Here is a 23,670-nt window from a genome sequence, read left to right on the forward strand (position 1 = left end):
CTTGCCTCTGCCTTCTCCTTCAAAAGTGGAATTAGGGAGCTGGAGTGCTTTTTCAGATGGACTAAATTTGTCTTTTTTTGGTGTGTGTGGTTGCCCATTTTTTTAAAAGGGAGCTATACAGAAGAAAAATTATTCTACACTATGTAGGATTGCTGTTTGCATTGCCACTTTGCATAAGGAAGTGATTTTGGATTTCAAAAAACTCAAATTTATAGATCTGAAATACAGCCATGTGATCATATTCTAAATACTACTTAAAACATATAGGAGGTTTGAGAAGGGCAGAAAATAATATGCTTTGGGCATTTGACAGACTTGGACATCCAAGCTTATTTTAGTTAAGACTATTAAAAATCATTTTTTAAAATTATGTGTTAGTTTTTGCTGGAAAAGAAAAAAATGATCGGTTGTCAGATTTTCCACATCAACATAAATATACCACCACACATGGAATATTCTGAGGAAACTATCAGATAACATTTGATATGCTAGTCATTGTCTCAATCCATGATCCTGTAAGTTGTCATCAAGATATGACTTAGAACTACTGGGCAAGATTTGTTTCTTTAACTGAGAAGAAAAGAAAGCACACTGCCTAAATGTGTAAAAGAAAAATGCAGAGGTTGTTAAAATGTAAAGAGGTAACAGTCTTTGGATTTGTCTATATATATATATATATATCTACCTATATATATATATATATATATGGCTCTGCCTTAATATACCCCTTTTTTGTTTGTGACTTTCAACTGTAATCAGTTAATAAAGTATTTATTCTCTGCATTCAGGTTCAAATAACTTGTTGCGTGCTCTTATATTTAAATTTATTATTTATCATATAAGATTTGTTAGTATTTGAAAATGTTTGACTTAATAGGATTATTAAGCATTCTGCTCTTTCTTCTAAGAGACAAGTGAGTACATGAGATTCACTACCTTGTAAGTTTCCTCAAACTGGGAATTTACCTTGATCAATACATCTTCCCCCATTGCATGTGTTGAACAACAGAATCTTATGTCAGCATTCCTAGTAGGAAAATGGAGCTTTTTATCATTATGTAATGGGCAGAAGCTGTTTTAAAAGTTTGGTTAAATGCTCTGAAACACAGCTACTCTCTTACAGGTGAGATCACCCATTCCGCCTCTTTAGTTCTTAGTTTTCAGTGTGTCTTTTGGAATCTTCATAAGAACACTTTGATTTTCTTCTTGAAGTTCAAGTAAAGAACACATGTACCTTTGACCTATTGAGTAATTTCAGAAAATTGGAGAAAATGGTTACTACCCTTTAAATTGGTCTTTGTTGTAACTTTAAAATATTTATATTCCAAAGATTTTTTTGTAACAAAATGTTTGAGGACAATGTCTTACTATCTAACTTACTTAATTCTTTCATTAGAACTTTAAAATCTGTTTAGCTTTATAATAGTATTTGGCTTCTCATAGTTTAATGTAAATACTAAAGATATATGAGAGGGTCATAATTTGTTTCATTGTGGGAAAAACTTAGGATGTTCATGGGCATGGAAAAAGTTAATTTGCAAAAACATTTGTTTTGATAAACTAGGAGATGAAAAATGCCATTGATAAAAATCTTCAGTCCAGAGAAGTTCTGCCATCATGGTGTAAAGAGCAGTTTTTCTAAAGTAGTACTTGATGAAGTAAGTGAAACTAATGAGGAAAACTGCAGCCTGTGCATCATGCTGTACTTTGTTATGTCTGCTGTGCTTGCGTGTCTAGACCTAATCATGTTTTTTCCTGTGTGACATTGGAGATGTACTAGAAAATCCTTGGAATTGCATTGTTACCTGAAGTAATTATAATTGTTCACTTTATATAGGATTCGGTTTTAACTAATCTGAAATCTTGTGTTTACTGTGTTTAAACCTTAAACCTATTTTTGTCCCAATTTTTGCAAGGAAATTTGTTTTTAAACTACTTAACATTTTTTGCTTTTTAGCACGTTTTATTGAAGTACACAGTACAGAAAAGTGTACCAGTTGCAGGTGTACGGTTTGAAATACCACAAAGTGACCACAGGTAACCAGTGCCAGGATTGAGAAAGACGTCGTCACTGGCACCCCAGGTACTTCTGTGTGCTCCCTTGTCAGCGCTCCCACCCACCAAGTAACCACTGCCCTTTCTTCCAAAGCCATAGATAAGTTTTACTTATTTTTAAGCTTTATATAAGTGGAAACTTAGGGTTTATATTCTTCTGTGGCAGGATCCTTTGAATATTCTGTTGTTCTTCCATTTTGTTACATATAGCAGTAGTTACCCATTCTCATTGCACCGTAGTATTTCATTGTGCAAATATACTGTGATTTTTCCATTATGCTATTAATGGGTGTTTATTAGTTTACTTTTGCTGCTGTGACAAATAACCAAAATTTAATGGCTTAAACAATACAAATGTAATATACATGCAAATGATATATCTGATAAGGGTCTAGTATTTGGAATATATAAGAACGCTTAATAGTAAGACAACTCAATGTTAAAAGGGACAAAATATTTAAATAGATATTTCTTCAAAGAAGGTATGCAAATGACAAACACATGGAAAGATGCCTGATGTCATTAGTAACTGGGGAAATACAAGTCAAAGCCACAAAGAGAACCACTTCACAGCCAAAATAAAAAATGTAAGTGTTGGCAAAGAAGAAATGAGAAGCCCCCATACATTGTTGGTGGGAATGTAAAATGGTACAGCCACTTTGGAAAACAGTGTGGTGGTTCCTCATCAGGTTAAACATGTAGTTACGGTATGACCCAGCAGTTCCACTCCTAGGTGTATATCCAGCAGAAGTGAGAGCATATGTCCTCACAGAAACTTGTATACAAATGTTTACAGCAGCATTTATAATAGCTAATAGGTGGGAACAACCCAACATCCATCAACAGACAAGTGAACAAACAAAATGGGGCATATCCATACAGTGGGATACTTTTCAACTAAAAAAAGGAAGTACTGATACGTGCTTCCACATGGACGAACTTTGAAAACATGTTAAGTGAAAGAAACCAGTCAAAAAGTCAGAAGGTCTGATTCCATTTATATGAACTGTCCAGAGGAGGCAAATCATTTGAGACAGTAAATGAGCGGCTATGAGAGGAGAGGGCAATGAGGAATGACTGCTAAATAGTCAGTTTGTCTTGAGGGTGAGGAAGCTGTTCTAGAATTAGAGTGTGATGGTAGTTGCACAGTCTTGTGAATATACTAAAAACTGACTTATTCACCCCAAAAGGATGAGCTATGGTATGTGAATTATGTGTCAGTTTTTTTTTAAAGAAATTTGCATCACTGTCAACGACATACAAGACTTCCAGTTGCTCTGCATCTCTGTCTGCACTTGCTGTTGTCTGTCTTTGTAGATATTCTAGCAGGTTTTTTATTTATACAGTACAGCCTCATTGTGGTTTTAATTCTACTTCTTTAATAACTAATGAAAGTAATGTTTCATGTTTATTGGCCATTTGGATATCCTTTTTTATAACGTACATGTTTAAGAGTCTTACCTTTTTTAGGAGGAGCGGGGCAGGAAAATAGGGAAATATTTGACTTTTTCTTACGAACCCATTCTTTACATGTTCAAGATACTAATCAGATCCTTGTCGGATATATTTGCAAATATCTTCTCCCCTTCTGTGGTTTGGAGTTTTTACTCCTTTTTTTTTTTTTCTTAAATTGAAGTACAGTCAGTTTACAGTGTTGTGTCAGTTTCTCCTTTTTACTCTTACTGGTATCTTTTGATGAATAGAAATTATTGATTTTAATGTTCCATTTGCCAGCTTTTCTTTATGGTTATTGATTTTTGACTTATTTTGAAGAAGTCTTTGCCCTCAAGGTCATGAAGACAGCTTGATTTTTTTTTTCCTAGGAGTTTTATTGTCTTACTTTTCTACAGTTCATCTGGGATTGGCTTCTTTGCATGGTGTGAAGTAGGGAATACCTTTTTTTTTTTTTTTAATGTGGTGTTCAATGAATCCAGCACCATTGTGGGTGAGGGAATCATCCCTCTGCACTGCAGTGCCACCTTGGTCATAGTTCAACTGTCTGCTTATGCATGCATCTGTTTCTGGACCTTCTGTTCTCTTCCACTTGCCCGTTTGTCTATCTGGTACCAATACTGCAGTCTCAATACCTGTAGTTAAAAGAAGCCTTTATCTGGCAGCCTAACCCCTCCCCTGTTGTTTCTCCTTAGGATTGTTTTTGCTATTCTTGACACTTTGCATTTACATATAAACTTTAGAGTCAACCTGTCAGTTGCCACACCAAAAAGTGGCATTTTGATTGAGATTGCATTGAGTTTATAGACCAGTTTTGGGATAACTGTCATCTTTACTATACCTTCCAAACTGTGCATAGGACTGTCCCTCCGTTTATACAGGTCTTTACCTCTCCTAGTAGTGCTTGTAGTTTTCAGTGTATCATCTGGTATCTCCTTTTGGTAGACTTTTTTTTCCCAGCTAACTTTTTTTTTTTTTTGATGCTATTATAGGAGGAGGGTGTGGCTCAAGCTGTAGAGTGCATGCTTAGTATGCATGAGGTCCATGAGGTCCATGGGAGGTCCTGGGAGGTCCCCAGTACCTCCTCCAAATATAAATAAATAAGCCCAATTACCTCCCCTCCATAAAGAAAAAAGACAAAAGTGATGCTGTTGTTAATTGGCATCCTTTTGAAATTTTATTTTCTTGGTTGCTGGTATGTAGAAATGTACTTTTTTTCATATTGATCTTATCCAGCAACTTCACTCAAATCTGTTTACTAATGTAATAGTTTACCTGTAGTTTATTTTGTATTTTTCTGCACACAATTATGTCATCTGCAAATGCTGAGTTTTAGTTCTTCCTTTCTAATGTCTGGCTCTGTGGCACCTGTACTCCAGTCTAGAATCCTAGAGAGAACTGATGAGAGGCACCATCTTTATCTTGTTCCCCATCTGAGTGAAAGCTTTAAGGATTTCAGTGTTGCGTATATTGGCTGCATGCTTTTTGTAGTTACTCTGTCAGAAAGGAAGTTCTCTTCTTTCCTAGTTACTTGATAGCATAAGTTTTATCATGAACTGGGTGTTGAATTTTATAAAATTTTATTTTCATCTATTGAGAAATTTTTTCTGTTAATAGTATCAGTTATATTACCTTTTCAAAACATTAAGCCAACTTTGTATTCTTGAAATAAATTTAATTTGATCTTGATGTATTAGTTTTATTATATTGCTGGATTTGGTTTGCTAGTATTCTGTTAGGATTTTGTATTACTCCTGAGAAAAATTGGCCTGTAGTTTTCATTTCTCATAATGTTTTTGTCAGCATTTGATATCAAGATTATGTTAACATCATAAATCAAGTTGGGAAGTATTCCCTCTTGTATTCTTTGTAAGACAGATATACTTGTCAATTTTCTTTCTTTAAAACTATCAGTATTAATTCTTAAGGCCTGTTGTGGAACTTAAGAACAGCCAAAATGGTAATATCCATTACAGTGTTCTTCTGTGGGCTTTCTTTTTTTTTTTTTTTTTAATAGAGAAAGTACTTGCTTTTTAAACTGGCAAAATGCCAGACTGTGGGAATTCTTCCTTCATGTAACACCTTATTAATGTCCTTACCAAATAGTTAACTCCTCGTCATAGACATGAGGGAATTCTCAGTGTACGGGTAAGATTTATCCTGTGATCGTGATCATTTTAGAGAATTATAGGAAAAATTGTAATCCACACATATAAAGAACACACGAAGTAATTAATGTGAAGAGGTACATGAAATTCAAGGATGTTTTAAGTTATTTCTCAATCAGATAATTAGAGAATAGATGGAGATAGTTCTACTTTGAGAAATAGCAACAAAACATTTCCAGTTTCTCAAAATATGATTATATGTGTATATATATATACATAGAGAGAGGTTCACACACATTCATTTACCTTGATTATGAACTTGATCTCATTGTATCACCAGAATCTTTTTAGAATTAGTTGGTGACAGTTCTGTCTTTAACAATCTTACCTTAAGGCTAAGATTTTTTTCTAAAATTCAACTACAGTGATTCTCAGGTTTTTTTGGTCATGACTCCTTTACATTTGTACTTACTAAGGACCCCAAAGAATTACCATTATTATGGGTCACATATCTATATTTGCCATATGATAAATAAAAATAATAAAATACTCATTTATAAATAACAACAGTAAATCCATTACATGTTAACATAAGTTTTTATGGAAAACAACTTTACAAAACTAAAAAAACATACATAGAAGAGTGCCATTGTTTTACATTCTCACAAACTCTTTAATATCTGGCTTAGTGGAAAACAGATTCTCTCATCTGCTGTATTCCATTTGATGTACTGTGTTGTTTGGTTGAATTCCATGAAGAAAATCCAGCCTCACAAATACACAGGCAGAAAAGGTATGAGTATTTTAATAGCTCTTCCAGATAATTGTGAATTTTCTTTTTTGATGCTAAAACTTGCAAGTGTTAGTCTTTTAAAGGTTAATTGCAGTGTGGAATCCATTGGTCTGTCTTGCACTTTGAATGGCTCTTTACCCCTCTGTGATTTTGTAACTGTATTCACTGGATTTAGAAAATAATAGTTCACTGAGTTACAAGGTGCTTCCAAATATTGGCATGGCTCGTTGTAATGTCTCCCCAAATCACGTATTTTTAGTATTGTTACTGATCATATTGGAAATTCTAAGTTTAACTGGTGGGAAGCCATTAGGCTCAGTGACGGATACAAATTTTCCAAGATACTAATTTTTTCTGGGAAGGTCAAATTCTATTAACGCAACAAATACTGTCAGTTACATTCCTTGTACTGACAGGTTCACTTCATTCATTTTTGAGAAAATGTCTGCCACATATGACTGAAAACCGGTTGGTCTGTAAGTTCTTTCAGGTAAGCGTGGTGGGAAAGGTGGCTAGTTCAACTTCTAAGTCCGGAGCACAGAAACACTCCAGTATGCAGCCCAAGTGGTATGTGTGCACTTCCCAGTTCCGCACAGCATTTTAGAAGAACTGATGCTGAATGGTTGCCACATGATGAAATTAATTTTTACTTCATCAAGGGAATTCTCAAGTAAACTTGGATTTGCATTTTCCCCCAGTGACTACAAATTCAGTTTGGTGCCACTGCCTTGCTTTGTGGTAGAAGGCTAGCAGTTTTACTCCACCGGCCGTGCAAACAAATGTTCACACAGTGAAAGAGGCAAGTGACTTCTTAGTAGTAACATGAGAATAGTTTTGGCCTCAGAGTCCCTGCAGTTCTCAAGACCTCCCGGGGTCCTGTTGTCACACTCTGAGACCTGCTGTTACAATCCAGTAGCCAGATGAGTCATTTGATTTTGCCCCATGTTGGCTTTGAATTTAAAACAAGGCTTTGGTTCAGAAATTTTGGTTCACATCCTGTAGAATGTGACTCTTCCAAGCATTTTCTATTAAAGTGTGTTTTATCTGTAATGCTATAACTTTACCATGGTTAACTAGGTTAGTTTCCTGTTCTGTGTTTCGTGTGTGTGCGCCCTGGTCCTTCCAAGTTCAGAAGGGAAATGCTATTAAGGGGGTAAGTGATGGCCACATCTTTTGCTGCACTCCCAAAACTCTTGCTGCTCCTTAACTGCCTTAGATGCTCACTATTTTGAGAAAATTGTTAACCTTCAAGCAAAGCAGTCCTAACCGAGCCCCACCTTGCAAGATATCTGAGCATCTTAGCCACCACCTCCTCCCTTAAATGGGCTTTATCCTGCGTAGTGTCAAAGACAGCCTGCTTGGGTATAGTTACAAATGGGGTAAATGAGATTGAGGATGTGGGGGTGCTTTCTAAACTGTAAAGTGCCACACAAATGTAAGTTTTAATAGCTACCAGGGAAGGAATTCTATTTTATTTTATTTTTGGTGATTGCTCTTTTTTTTTTTGGAATTTTAGTTTACATTAATTTCTTAAGTACTAGCTCCATGATTATTCAGGCAAGCATTTTTAGCTATCTGCTCTAAATGTACGAGTGTAATTAGACCACTTCGGAAAAGCCTACTGCCTTGTATGCTTGTTTCTACCCCCCCCAAAAAAAGTTAAGTTATCCATATATATAATGAACAGTATTAGACCAACTGCTATTTGTAAAGATAAAATTAGATCCATACCTAACATCAGTCACAAAAACGAACTCCAAATGCAGCAGACCTAAATGTAAAGTATGAAACCATACAAATAACTAAAAGAAAATAAAAATTCTTTTATATCTGAGTGGGGAAAGTCTTTTTAACTTTAATTCAATCCATATGCAATGAAAGAAATTTTAAATTCAAGTACATAAAAATAATTAGGAAGGGGGTGGATATAGCTCAGTGGTAAAGTGCATGCCTAGCACGCACGAGGTCCTGGATTCAATTCCTAGTACCTCCATTATAAAAAAAAAATTTTTAATTAAAATTTAAAAGTAGTTGGGGGAAAAACGCATGATGACAAAAAACACCATCAGCAAAGCCAAAAGGCAAACAAAAAGTTTGAGAGGAAATAGTTGTATCACTGATAAAGAACAGATATCCCTAATATTTGAAGAACTCTTAAAATAGTTTTGGGGAACCAACAGCCCTGTGGAAAATAAATAAATAGGCAAAAGACAGGAACAGACAAATAAAACAATATAAAAATAGCCCTTGAACGTAAATATGCTCACTTTTCCTCAGGGAGAAATGCAAATTAAAATTACACCAAGATACTATTTCTCCCTATTTGAAAAAATTCAAAAGCTTGACAATGCACTTTGTTGGAGAAGTGATGGGGAAACAGGTGTTTTCATGCACTGCTCCTGGGAGTGCCAAACAGTACTACCTCTAGCAAGGGAAATGCACAGTATTCAATAAAACTACTGACTCAGTAATCACATACCAAGGAACTTACCCCAAAGATACATGTCTGACAGTATAAAAATAACATTCACACAGTGATGTTATTTGTAATCGCAAAATATTGGAAACAACCTAAATGCCTGCTCACAGGAAATTAGATGACTAAACTGTGCAGCCATTCAGTGGAATACCATGCAGTTATTAAAAAACGAAGCTGATTTCTATGAACTGATGTGCAGCAACTCCAGGACAGTATATGTCTCTTTCCACTAAAGATGCTATTCTAACTGGAAGTTTTTTCCTTACTTTTTTCAAGTTGTTCATTGTTAGTGTGTGGAAGAGCAACTGATTTTTGTGTATTGATTTTGTATCCTGCAACTTTGCTTAACCCATTACATTTTATTTTTAATTCTTTTTCTGCCAGCTCTAATAGAATAGGTGCTGGTGGGCATTCTAGTCATGGTTGATTTTAAAAGGAATAACTTTTGCTATTTAAAGTTAAACAGTATGTTTGAAGACTTTTTTTTGTAGATACCTTTATCAATTTAAGGAAGCTCCCTTATGTTCTTTTCTTTTTTCAAATCATGATTATTGTTTTTCTTATTCAATGCTCTGTGTCAGAGAGCTTCTCTTTTGTTCTGCTAACATGGTGATTGCATTAATAGATTCTGATACTAAACCAACTTTGCATTTCTGAAATTACGTATTTTTTTACCTTTATTAAATTTGGTTAATTACTGTTTTATTTAGGATATTTGTATCTATATTTTTGAGTGAAATTGAGTAATTTTATTTTTTCATACTGTTTGGTTTATTATTAGGGTTATACTAACTTCATAAAATGAGTTCAGGAGTTTTCTGTATTTTTGTATTTCTGGGGATTCATGGAAAAAGATTCATGAAATTAGAATTATATGTACCTTGAATGTTTGGTAGAATTTTTCTGTGGAAACCATCGGTCCTGAGCTTTTTTTACTTTGTTTTTGTGCATTTAAACTACTGATTCAATTTTTTAAAATGTTATGTCAGGTTTTACATTTTTTTGAGCCAATTTTGGAAAGACATATTTTCTAGGAATTTGTCCATTTCATCTAAGTTTTCAAATTTATTGTGATAAAATCATTCACAATATTTATTATCTTTTTAATCTCTGCTCTGTATTTATTTCTCCCTTTACATTCCCAAGATGGTTTCCTTTTTTTTCCTTACTTATCTTTTTAGAGGTTTGTCAATTTTGTTAGTGTTTTCAGATAGTTTTATGGGTCTCTTTTACATTCAATTCTGTTTAGTTACTTTCTGCCCTTGTGTTTATTATTTGTTTCCTTACACACTTTTTGAGGTTATTCTACTATTTCTTTTTCTACTGTTTCTTTCTCTAGTTAAACAGTTCTTCATTAATTTTTAGCCTTTTTTCTCTTCTAGTATAAATATTTAAGGTCTAAATTATCTTCTCAGGGCCTCTTTAGCTGCCTACCACAATTTTGGATAACTGATATTTTATTATCATTCAGTTATAAGTGTTTCTTATTTTCTGTAATATTTTCTTTGATATCCAGGTTACATGAAAATGTGTTTTCTAGTTTTCAAATGTGCAGGAGTTTTTAGTTATCTAAAAAATTTTTTTGTAATTTGTTTGCAGTCTTCTATTTCCTTTCCAAAGTTTTGTCTGTTTATTGAGAACTCCCCTGTAACATTGTTCAAATGCATTCTTATCCCAGTATTGAGGCCCTGGCTGGAGACCAGTCAGCTCCCATTTTTGAGGAGTTAGGTCCACACCCCAGTCACTTCCCCTCTTAGCCTCCTGTAGGTGCTCTGGAATCACTCACTACTCTAGGTCTGGCTGGTTAACTCTGTCCTTGGGTCCAACCGGCGGTGTGGCCCTGCCTGGCTGGCTTCTCTCATTTTAAGCTGTAAGTAACAGGTCTGACACCAAATCCTGGATGTTTTATGACCAGCTGAGTCCCGTGAAGCTCTTCCTGAAGGCCTTGGGAGTTATGGCTTCCACTGTCAGTTATGCTGGTGCAGTGGGTTGATACAGTACCTGTGGCCTGGGGATCGAACTTTGTCTTTGGTGTTGAAATAAGGCTCGGTACACCAGGGGGCGCTGCAGTCTCACGCTGTTGCTTTGCTGCTTGATGAAGGTCTGTGCTGTGCAGCGTACCCCCTTGCTTTGGGAGAGGGTTTGCTCCCTGTGTTTTTTGTTGGTCACCTTCTCTCTGGTCAAGTTTCAGAAACTCAGCCCAGTGAAAGTTGGTGTCCATGAAAATGTCAGGAGTGTAAATATTTGTCATGTGTCTCTGAATGTACTGCCTTAAGCAAACCACCTCTCCGTTCTGGGTTCTTATTTACCTAGCTATGAAATGGGCGTAATAGGCATTACTAAAAATTTGATCCTTCTTTTTTTTTTCATTTGGTGGGTGGGGATATTGTTTAGTTTTGAAACCCTTAATGGAGAGAAAACCTATTTAGTGTTTCTCCAGGACAGTATCATCATTACTTTGCAAACCTGTAGACTTTCTCCAGGGCAGTAACCTTTGCAACTTGCAAACCTGAAACCTGCTTTTAACCTGTACACTGGCTCAGAAATTGAATGTGGCCCAGTGAGTCTAAGCTGAAAGATCTCCTGGATTCCTAGTTACGGCTAAGCACAACATGCCAAGGCTCAGCCACTTCAAAACCTGTGCATTTTATTTAACCTACGAATTTTCACAGCTAGGGCCGTTTTGAGCACCTGTCTGTATCAGGCATCATGCTGAATGCTTTACAAACTTCAGCTCGTTAATCCTCCCACGACCCTCGGGCATTATCACCCTTTTTGACAGATGAGAAAATTGAGCTTCACGTAGCTCGTAAGTGGTGGCACTGAGATCCAAACCTGGACTGAGCAGTCTTCAAAGCAACAGCTCTCAGCCAACATGGACCCTGGAGCTTGGGCTCCCCCCACTCCTGGGGTAAGTGCCTGTCCCTGTGGTCAGTCAGTCACGGGAGCCCAACTGGCTATAAGGGACCATCTCCAGACCCACAGTGACTGAGGACCACTGATGACGATTTGGACCTCTAGATATCAACCATTCTAGAGTTCTGGAACCTTACCACTGGTCCCCATCCAGGGAACAGGGAGACTTAAGGCAACGTTTCTCAGATTGGCTTGCCCAGGGCAACTCGTCCCTCAAGGCCTCCAATTCCACAGTAGAACCTTCTTCAGACTCCTCATTTCAACAATATGTTGCTCTATACAATGGGCATAGATTCACTGGTCAAATAACTACCAGTTTAGGTCAGTGTGGACCCCTGCTCAGGATCCTGCCTCTGGGGAAGGTTCTTTTGTGTTTCAGTTCACGCAGCCAAAAACCGGAAGCTGAGATCCACGCAGTGTAAGCTTTATTCAATGGCCAGAGGATGGAGGAGCAGGAACTTAGTTCACAGATCAGCTTCTTGCCCAGGTGGCACCGCTGCGGGTCACGGCCATGGGCAGGTGTGTCGTTTAGTAGCTGCTGAAGTAAAACCAGCATAGAAGGAGACTCGGGCTCCTGGAGGTCAGATTATTCTTGGTTCCAGCTGGGTTTGGTTTTCCATTTCCTACAGCTTCCTCCTTTTGTCTCTGGACCCTGTGATGACTTAGATATACATTAGTTTCTGTTCAAGGGAGAGGTGGTTGGGTTTTGAACAAGGATCTGGTGTAAGCTCTGGCAACAAAATATATCTGGGACATCTTTATATCTGCTTCCAGAGTTCATGATAATATTAGCACTGGAAAGCTGCGCAGCAAGGGCCTGTGTTTAAGAGGAGCCCAAGCCCGGCATTCCCGAAGCTTGTCTGACCACAGATCTCCATCTCTTCACCATGGGCTCTCTGAGTCTGGCTGCACGGTGCACACAGAGAGCAGTGCTCTAGCTCAGGGTCCTCCGCCTCAGCACTGCTGGCATCCTGGGCTGGAGGACTCTGTTGTGGAGGGTTGTCCTGTGCCAGGGAGGATTTTAGCAGCATTTCTGGCCTCTTCCCATTAGAAGCCAGAAGCAACTCCCCCAACCCTAAACAAATACTACTTTTATATGTAAATGTTATATATATGCAGATTTACAGTTGATCTGTGGTATTAAAATTTCTTCGGGAGGTGATTAGGGAAAAAATAACATCTGAAAAGACTCTTTAGGAGAAGTGATGTTAAACATGCTCTAGCTCAGCTTTTCAGTTCTTATTCATGTAAATGCCCCAGGAAAAATGACAGACGTGGCTCTTTTAAGCGCAACCGGAGTCAAGCAACTGGAGACACAGAAGCAAACAGCTGGGAGCTGGCAGAAGCTGAGGATACCATACACAAGAGACTTAGCACTGCTGTTAGCCGCTTGGCTACGATTGGCACAGGACCCCAAAACAGCTTTCAGCCAAGATCACTGTCAGGGGAAGCGCCACCGTTTCTAAGTGGAAGCGGCTTGGGAGAGGGGCCTCCCTGTGGTGAGAGGGGCTGGAAGCTGTGTTGTCCTGTCACTTTACACCAGACTGAGGACTCAGTTACTGAATGTGGTCTCCACATCCCTGCCACACACACACCTGGATCCATTTTTCTCTCTTCTGCTCCTGACTGTCCTTACTCTCGGGTAAGCCTCTCACTCTGGCCTCCTCAGATATCACATATGTGAGGACATATTTGAGAACATCGAACATCTTGATTGCTGGCCACTGTCCCTCCATGATGGGGCAGTAACAAACAGCCCACGCATCCAGAATACAGAGCTCACTTCTATTGCACCTAGCTGGCTAAAAGGAAAAAAAAATTAAATTAGAAATCCAACCAGGGCCAGGGGAGGGTATAGCTTGGTGGTGGAGTGTGTGTTTAGTGAGCACGAGGTCCAAGTTCAATCCCCAGGACTACCATTAAAATAAAGAAAGAATTTTTTAAAAAATCCAACCAAAAGTTTAAAAAAAGTTTCTCTATTTAAAAGCTTACTTCTCTAATCATGTAGACAGCAAAATTTCCTAGCTTTCAATTTTGGGAAATGAGTGACTAAGAGTTTAAGCTGAACCCAAGCTAAGTCACTCATTTTCTGCTGCTTCTAACAAGAAAAAAAAAAAACCCCACTTGAACTCAGAGTAGATGGGTGAGGGATAGAGTCGGTGCTCACAGGAAGCCACGCGCCCTTCAAAGGCACCTGTCTCTCTTAGCATTACGCGCCGGGAACCAGCCTGGCACTGCCTCGGTGACCCTCCTCGGAGCCGCTTTCAGAAAAGCAAGGTAAGTGGGGTGCGGTGTTCCCGGGGCCTCGGGCCATCATGGCTTTGTCCACACGTGCATGGACTTGGGAAGCGCTGGAAGCTGCCCAGCCACGCAGCCAGCCCATCACTCAGGCACCCTGGCCACGCCGGTGGTCACTCTCGCTGGCATGTGTCTCACGGCACACACACACAACCTACCTGCACCCACATCCTCAGGGCCCTCACTCACCGGCTCACACAGATACAGGCTCTCCTCCTGCACATGCCCGGCCTGAGCCCCACGCTCAGAACACACAGATGATTTTCACTAAACATATGCACTTCTCTTCTTGCTTCTATCAAAACTCCCAGGTCCAGAAACACCTGGCAAATAAGGCCTGTAGAGTAATTCCAGACATTTACCAGCTGTGTTTACTTTTGCTTCTGATAATTTCCTACCGCTGGCCTCTCTTACTGCTTTCACGTTTGCTGGTAAAACGGGGGAGAAGGACTAGAATGGTTATTTAAGTAGAACTGATAATCATTTAACACAGTTTTGGGGTTTTGGTTTTGGGTTCTTTGGAGACCGTGCGGTGCGCCAGGTCTTCACCATCCATTGGCAGGAATAAATCAGAACCTCTCTGTGGAGAAACACACAGTTTGGGTGTTTGGTCGTGTGGTGGTGAGGGTGGGAGATGGGGAGGAGGTGTGAATTACCAAACAACGTGGAAAGGGCTTTACTCAGGAATAGCAGGGTGCCGTTAAGGAGAATGCGGAGGAGGCGGCCTTGTCTGAACCCTCATCCCTGAATTGCTCTGATTCACCTGTGAATACCTGTATAAGTTTAAGGTTTTAACCTCTTCATCTGCCAATTTTGATAGGAAACCAGGGTGGTTGGGAAGGCAAAGACTTACTTCTGGCTACGATGTGCCTTTTCTAGGTTTGTCCTGCTAATTCCTACTCTGCCGGGGTTCAGTGCATGAGGTTGACTCTTATATGCAATTTTGATGGACAAGACCAATAATTTCCCTCAGCTTACCCATCTCAATACCGCAAACTGCTGTAGGGCCTTGAAAACACACTTGCTGCATTCCTGTCGCGCTGGCCCTGCAGCAGCCAGCCACCCAGCCTGGGAGGCCAGGCGTGCTCCGCAGCGAACGTGGGGCTGCAGTGTGGTTGGTGTGCTGGGGCCCGCCTGCACCAACGCTCAGGAGCTGAATGTTAAATCTTGGGACTCTTGTGAGGCAGTTGGTGGTCTGACTTTGGCCACAGTAAGAATATTTACACCACAGAAACCAGCAAAAGCCATGTATCAGAGCACCCCCCCACACACTCCCCCTCTCCCTACACTCACAGACCTGGTTCACCAGCCCACCACTGGGACTCAGGGCCCGGAGAACAAGTTCTCTCCATAGCTGTGTGGTCTTGGGACGGCATTTAACCTCTCTGACTCTTTCACAGATCATCTCCAGCATGGCTCAGCACACTTATTTAGCTTAGAGTACCAGACTTCAGATGGAGGGGATATGGGAACAAGGAGCACAGGACTGGGATTAAATGCATGGTATCGGTGCACATGCTTTGAAACCTTTGAAGTGCAAAGTTTGCAGGAGGAATTAGAATTTCTATATAAAGGCAAGAGGCCAACCTGGTTCCCTCTAGCCTGATGATTGACCTAAGTAATCACTGAAGTTTGGAGTTACAACCTGAAGGGGAAACATGCATAGACTTTTCATCTTTTTTGGACAGAGAGGCCCTGGGTGCAGTAGTGTTGGGGGTATCAGCTGGTCTTGTCATCCCTGCAAGTGATTTCAGGAATGCCAGACTGTCTTTTAGCAATATGTCCTTGAGAAACACCTCCCTGAAAAGGAAGTTTTACTAACGCCACTTAATAAGAGAACCAGAGCTGCTAGCGGAGAGGTAAGAATAGTGGCAGAGCTGGAATGTGGAATCTGGCTCCAAGAGGGCAGGATTATTTCACTTGACGGCACTGCCCTTCAATTCAAAGAACTCTGCCCTTGAAGGGTGGGGAGGGCGGGACGGTGAACGAGGACTCTGCGCGCGGAACCGTTTGGATTTGCTCTTGCTCTTATGGAAACCTTGCTGGCACCTCCCCTCATTAGGTTTGTCTGGTTGGGCTCGGACCTGCCTCGTGGAGCCTGTAAGCCTGACCATGAACCCCACGGATATAGCGGACACCACCCTGGATGAAAGCATCTATAACAGTTATTACCTCTACGAGAGCATCCCCAAGCCCTGCACCAAAGAAGGCATCAAGGCGTTTGGGGGGCTCTTCCTGCCGCCGCTCTACTCCTTGGTCTTTCTGTTTGGCCTGCTTGGAAATTCTGTGGTGGTTCTGGTTCTGTTCAAGTACAAGCGGCTCAAGTCCATGACCGACGTGTACCTGCTCAACCTGGCCATCTCGGACCTGCTCTTCGTGCTCTCACTCCCCTTCTGGGGCTACTACGCTGCGGACCAGTGGGTGTTCGGGCTCGGCCTCTGCAAGCTGGTTTCCTGGATGTACCTGGTAGGCTTCTACAGCGGCATCTTCTTCATCACGCTCATGAGCATCGACAGGTACCTGGCCATCGTGCACGCGGTCTTCTCCTTGCGAGCGAGGACCTTGACGTCCGGGGTCATCACCAGCCTGGCCACGTGGTCAGTGGCGGTGTTCGCCTCCCTCCCGGGCCTTTTGTTCAGCACCTGTTACACTGAGCGCAACCACACCTACTGCAAGACCAAGTACTCTTTCAACTCCACGCGGTGGAAGGTCCTGAGCTCCCTGGAGATCAACATCCTCGGGCTGGTGCTCCCCCTGGCCATCATGCTGTTCTGCTACTCCATGATCATCAGGACCCTGCAGCACTGTAAAAACGAGAAGAAGAACAAGGCGGTGAAGATGATCTTCGCCGTGGTGGTCCTCTTCCTGGGTTTCTGGACCCCTTACAACGTGGTGCTCTTCCTGGAGACCCTGGTGGAGCTGGAGGTCCTTCAGGACTGCACCTTCGAGAGACACCTGGACTATGCCATCCAGGCCACAGAGACCCTGGCTTTTGTTCACTGCTGCCTCAATCCGGTCATCTACTTCTTCCTGGGGGAGAAATTTCGCAAGTACATCGTACAGCTCTTCAAAACCTGCAGGGGCACTTTTGTGCTCTGTCAGTACTGTCCGCTCCTCCAGATCTACTCCCCCGAGACCCCCAGCTCATCTTACACGCAGTCCACGGTGGACCATGATCTCCACGATGCTCTGTAGAAAATGAAAATGCAGAAAGCAGAGTTAATAAGCTTCCCGAATTAAGAGCTTCCTTAAAACTGTATTGCAGTAAGAGTTCCCTGAGCAAGGGCCAGGAAGAAGACTTCCATCTACTGCAGAGATCGGGGCTTCTCACCCTGCAGTCAGTTTTCCTCCTGCCGCAGACAAGATCAGGGCGACCAGAGTCACCTGGAACAAGGCGTCCTTGCTCTACCAAGCTTTCCTACAGGGATGCATGGATCTGGGGAGGATCCTGAGCAGTGTTTCCCTGGGGATACAGATAATTCTGGAGAGGGAAGACCATTCTCTTCTAACCTGAACTCACGGGGTTCTCCAAAAGGAATTGCAGAGAATTGACTGGTGGAGTGAATTGCTACTTCTTGCTGTGAAAATGAGCACATTTTCTTTAATTAATTTCCAGCTTTTGTGAAACAATCTAGAAAACTTCATGCTGTCCCAGGGTTTTTCCAACAATATATCTGATGCATGATCTATTCCATGAAGCCAAGTGTATGCAGAAGCGAATAGTGAAATAATGAACTTAGACCTTTTTTTTTCCTTTTAATGGAGATATACTAGGTATGAACCCAGAAACTTGTGCACGCTAAGCATGGGCTCTACCACTGAGCTGTACCCTTCCCCATGAACTTAGATCTTGATTTTTTTATTGTAAAGGATTATTTGTTAACAGAAGCCAAACTTTTAATGCTAATTGCAAGTATGAGGATATAAAGGCATTAGCATGGTCTGATTTCCAAATATGAAATACAGAGCATTAAAAACGCCAACCATTATTGTGGAAATTCAAAGTTTCATGTGCTTGTGGACATGTTCCAATTATAACAGTTGACTATTCAAATTAAAAAAATAATATACAGGCCCAGATACATTTGTTTGGGGTCTGTTACTTGTTTACAAACATCACCTTCAAAGCTAAAAATAACAAGGCCTAATCAAGTATGACAGTGCTTTCTTAATCATGCGGACGTGTCTGCCGTCAAGTGAGGCGAGAATAATCCATGAGAAGTTACTGCTCATGTGGCATAAAAATGACTTTCAGAAATTTATGAAATTGTGAAAAGTGTCATCTTCTCTTTTAAAATATTGGCCCTGGTTTTTAACTTTTGGATGACTCAAAAGTTGGGTAAGTCTTTTCTTACAAGTCATTTTAATTGTGTAACTAATCATTTTACACCATTAAGAGAAATCCCTGTTCTCACTCACAGCCTTAATCAGAAGTAAGTAAAGACTTTATCAGAGTCTGGGGACACCTATCATCTCTCCAAAAACAAAATCAATTTTGCAAACTATTACCTGAGTTAACCAGTGTAACATGCTTTTGTAAATTTACACATTATTGCATGCTTTATGTTTACAAAGAATGCATTTCCCCAAAATTTGTTTTCCAGAAAAGTGATTTTAAAAGAGTAAACTGATGTTGCCTTTATAGAAATCCAATCAACTACAATAAAATAAACTTGTGTATAGTCTCTCCTGGCTGTGTCTGTGTTTGGTCCCCGGATGGGGGTGAGAACCAGAGCCTCCAACCCTCCCACTGTCTCACTTAATCATCTCCCTACAAGACCTGCCTGTGGTAGGTGATCTGGATGCGCCCAAGGGAAAGAATGCAGGGCTCACTGTTGAGATCGCCACTTGGGATGGGGAAAGAAGTCGCTATCCTGTCACCACAGCAACACTTGGAGATTAGCGTGGGTAAAAAACTGAGACAAATGAACTTATTTACAAAACAGACTCACAGACATGGACAACAAATTTATGATTACCAAAGGGGAAACCAGGGGAGGGTTAGATTAGGCATCTGGGATTAGCAGAGACAAACTACTATACATAAAACAGATAAACAACAGGGTCCTACATTATAGCCCAGGGAACTATATTCAGTACTTTGTAATAACCTATACTGAAAAAGAATATATATATATATATGCATGACTGAATCACTATGCTGTACACCAGAAACTAACACAACACTGTAAATCAACCCTACTTCAATTAAAATAATAAATAAAGGTATATTGAGATATGAAAAAAAACAACCCAGAAACTTCTAGATCACATGGGAGCAAGTGAGCACCTAATATAAATGGAAATTGACCTCAGGTGGGGGGAAATGAGGGCGCTAGTCTTGCATCGGGGCTGACCATTCATTGCCCTCTGGCCATCACCCCCATTTGACTCTTGGTTCGGAGGCTTCCAGTGGTCAGTCTCACCTTTGCTCCCCAAATGTGCCTGCGTGGAGCCCTGACGTATTGTCCCTTACACCACTCTGTCATGGTCACAGCCCGACTCTACCCTTGGCCATGCCACAGCCACCTGACATCCCGTATTCTGTATCGGCCAGTGGCTTCCTGGGCCCAAATGAACCAGACGCAAGCTCTATCCATGTTTGTGGTCACAATACTTTACTCCTTAAAAGCTTTTAATGGCTCCAAATGTCCCTTTCAGTGTATCAGAAATCCACCAAGTGCTTTCATATATTGAGACTCATTTCAGCCCCATCCTAAAGTAGATAAGGTTGGTTTATCACCCCAAAAAATTGAGTTCAGAGGAAATATTCTAATAATGAATTAGACTAACTCCACCAATAATAATCATCACCTAACTGCTTAGTAAAATGCCTAGTACAGAGCAGTTGTTCAATTATTTTTTAGTGAATGAGCAAATTTCCTTATCTCTTAATTAAATGCTCTATACTGGCAATTCAAGTTTCTATTTCACTACACAAAGTTCACCATCCTCTCTCCAAAATCCCCATTATGTTTCTAATAAGACTTGGTGTGACAGAGTTCAAAGACTAGTTGAAATGCCTCCTAGTTCCAGAAATGAGTGGGTGGTCTTTGGGTCCAAAATGACTTCATTAAGACTTTTGGTATGAAGTCTGCATTTTCGCCTTCTCTGGAAAATTGTAAAATAACAGCAAGAAGAGAGAATTAAAACCCCCATAAACTCCATTTTCAATCAAACCTGGAGAGATACTTTTCAGACTCCATAATACAGGTAAGGGCTACTAAAAGCAGCCTCTATCAGGCACAAATTGTGGGGGAAGGGGAAGAGAGGGTGGGGGGAGGATGGGGCACTGACAGACCTTCGGGAGCCCTACACGAGTTTCCTCAAGGGAGGGGACGCCGTGAGGGGCAGGCGCTGCTCTGAACAGGACTCGAGTCAGAAGCCCTCCTAGCCCCTATTTGGTTCAGAGAAGTGGAGGAAGCAGATTTGTATAATTTTAAATTTGGAATAGGCAATCTTTCTCCACGCAGTAGAAAAGGAGAGTCAGAGGGTTGTGAAAACAGCCTGCCTCCTGGAAAATTACCGACATCCTGCCTGAAACACATGCATGTGCACATGCACGCACATACAGACACAGACACAGACACACACACACACACATACACAAAAGCATACCTAACAATTCAAAGATAGACACTGAGAAAAATAATATTGACTATCCTCAGGATAGGAATACTACCTAAGGATAGGAATATAATATTTCATTACCATGATCAAATATGTTTATCTCAGTTCAAAATGCTTAATGGAGAGCTTCAGAGGTATTCTAGCTAAAAACAAAAGGCAAAAAACAAGAAGGACCTTCTGTACAGCACAGGGAACTATATTCAATACCTTGTAATAACCTCCAATGAAAAAGAATGTGAAAAAGAATATAGACAGATAGATAACTGAATCACTATGATGTACACTAGAAACTAACATGACGTTGTAAATCAACTATACATCAATAAAAATAAATAATTAACAAAAAAAAAGAATGCTTGCTCTCACCACTTCTACGTGACATTTCACTGGATGTGCTAGCTTCATGCTGTAAGAATAAATAAGAGGTGTACAAATTAGAAAAGAGTGACATTCTACAAAACACCCAACCAGCACCCTTCAAAACTGTGACTGTCATTCAAAACAAGGAACGTCTGAGAAACTGTCACAGCCAAGAGCAGCCTGAAGAGACAAGACAATGAGATGTAATTCGTTTGGAAGAGAAAAGGACATTGACTAAAGACTAACATAATCTGAATAAGCTATGGACATTAGTTGATAATAATCAATATTGGTTCATTAAGGATAATTAATGCACCACACTCATGTAAGATATTCATAATGGGGGGACTAGATGAGGGGTATGTGGGAACTCTCTGTACTTTCTTGATAATTTTCTTCTTCCAGTTTTATTGAGACAGAATTCACATATAGCACTGTATCAGTGTTTAAGGTGTCCAGCATCATGACTGGACTTACTTACATCACGAAATGATCACCACTGTAAGTTTAGTGAACACCCATCATCTCATATAGATATGAAATAAAAGAAAAAAAGTCACCAAAGATATTACATAATTGTTGGCTATATTTCTCCACATTTCATACCCATGATTCATTTAATTTGTACCTCAGAGTATGCACCTCTTAAAACTCCCTCACCTGTTTAATTCATCCTCCCAGTCCCTGCATTCTGGCAACCACCTGTTTGTTCTCTGTGTCTATGACTCTGTTTGTTTTGTTATGTTTGCTCATTTGTTTTGGTTTTGTTCATTTGTTTTTTATATTCCACATATAAGTGATAATATACAGTATTTGTCCTTCTCTGCCTGATGTATATCACTTAGCATGACACCTTCTAGGTCCATCCATGTTGTCACAAATGGCAAGCTTTCATTCTTGTTTATGGCTGCATGATACTCCATTGTATGTACGTCTACCACATCTCCTTTATCTATTCATCTATAGATGAGCACTTAGATTGCTTTAGCATCTTGGCTATTGTAAACAATGCTACAATGAACATGGGGTGCATACATCTTTTCAAATTAGTGTTTCTGTTTTCTTCGGAAAAAGAAGTGGAATTGCTGGATCATATGGTAGTTCTATTTTTAATTTGCTGAGGAACCTCCATACTGTTTTTGATAGTAGCTGCACCAGTTTACATTCCCACCAACAGTGCACAAGGGTTCTCTTTTCTCCACATCCTTACCAACATTTGTTGTTTGTAAATTTTTTGATGATGGCCATTCTGACAGGCGTGAGGTGATATTTCATCATAGTTATGATTTGCATTTCTCTAGTAATTGATGATATTAAACATCTTTTCATGTGCCTGTCTGTCACATTTAATATATGCTAAATTCCCATGTGCTTTTTTTTTCTAATAACTAAGTGGCACATCAATGTTTATTACATTATTCTCAGTACTTTTCTATATGGTTGAAATATTTAATAATAAAAATTAATTAATGTATATCCATATTATGGAAAATGCCATTGAAAAGAATGATTTCCAGCTATAAACCTACTACCATGTAGAACTGTCCATGATCTATATTAAGCGCATTTTAAAAGCCTGGAAGGATGAAACTCAAACTTAAACCCCAAACTGTTAAGTCATTTAAAATTTTTTTCCAGATTTATTGAGATATTATTGATGTTAGCCATTTTATAAAGGGAAGAATTATGCTTTCTACTTTCTAGGCTTCTTTATGTTGTTAAACAAACATGCCATATTTTCACAATCTGCCAAAACAAGAGAGATATCTCCATTTTAGGAAAATAAAAAGAAGGAGACCTTGTGATTAAGGAGAGCTGACTAATGGACCACAGAGAGACAGTCTAGAAAACAGGGCTCACAGGTGAGGTGAGCAGGTGCACGCTCCTCCTGATATGATACCTGCCTACGGAGACGTGCGGCGCTTTGAAGAAGGTGCTGATGTCAGTCCCGAGGTGGGCAGCAGAGTTTACCGTTTGAGATGGGTACAAGACAGCCCGTGGGAGCCTGCAGAATCTTTGCATTCTTTTGATCACGCTGGAGATATACCAAGACTAGAACTGGAGCCACGCCAAGCAGGAAAAAGATCTGCACCAAGCCTGGACTGTACCACCCCCTCTCGACACGGTTGCCTCGGCTAGAGGGACTCCTCCTAACTGTAATGACAGTGCCACAAAAACAGCCAGGCAAATAAAGTGAACAGGGGTTCAAGTGGTGCGCGTTGTGGTCCAGCAGGGCTGCTCTTGGGGGAGCGACTGAGGAGGAGTTTGACCGGGATGGTGCCGTAAGCAAAGAGTGAGCTAATGGGGAGTGGATTTAAGTTGAAAACAAAAGAACTATTCCTTGGAAACTTCTAGAGGGTTATAGACTTGTTGGGTCTGTCACAAGGAAGATTTGCAATTAAGGTGCAGCAAGAAGTCCACAGTTTGGAGGTCTTCCTGTTTTCCAGAACTCCCTGAGATGATAGGTAACATATAACGGGAGAAATTTAAAAGATGGTTGAACAACAAGGTCCTGCTGTAGAGCACAGGGAACTATATTCAATAGCTTGTAATAACCTATAATGGAAAATAATATGACA

The 23,670-nt window shown here is 40.2% G+C and overlaps 1 protein-coding gene across 1 annotated transcript; it reads left to right on the top strand.

The window, feature by feature from the left end:
• The first annotated feature begins 13,694 nt into the window (after positions 1-13,694).
• On the top strand, positions 13,695-18,748 carry CCR4 (C-C motif chemokine receptor 4). The gene is made up of 2 exons (XM_006200616.4): positions 13,695-14,080; positions 16,164-18,748. Exon 2 carries the CDS (start codon positions 16,214-16,216, stop codon positions 17,294-17,296), a length of 1,083 nt encoding a protein of 360 aa, XP_006200678.1. The 5' UTR covers positions 13,695-14,080; positions 16,164-16,213; the 3' UTR covers positions 17,297-18,748.
• Positions 18,749-23,670: the final 4,922 nt, after the last annotated feature.

Source organism: Vicugna pacos, chromosome 17 (assembly GCF_048564905.1).
Source record: "Vicugna pacos chromosome 17, VicPac4, whole genome shotgun sequence".
Lineage (NCBI taxonomy): Eukaryota > Metazoa > Chordata > Mammalia > Artiodactyla > Camelidae > Vicugna > Vicugna pacos.

Coding starts and splice junctions, on each gene's coding strand:
- CCR4 (XM_006200616.4), top strand. CDS start 16,214: ATGAACCCCACGGATATAGCGGACACCACCCTGGATGAAAGCATCTAT.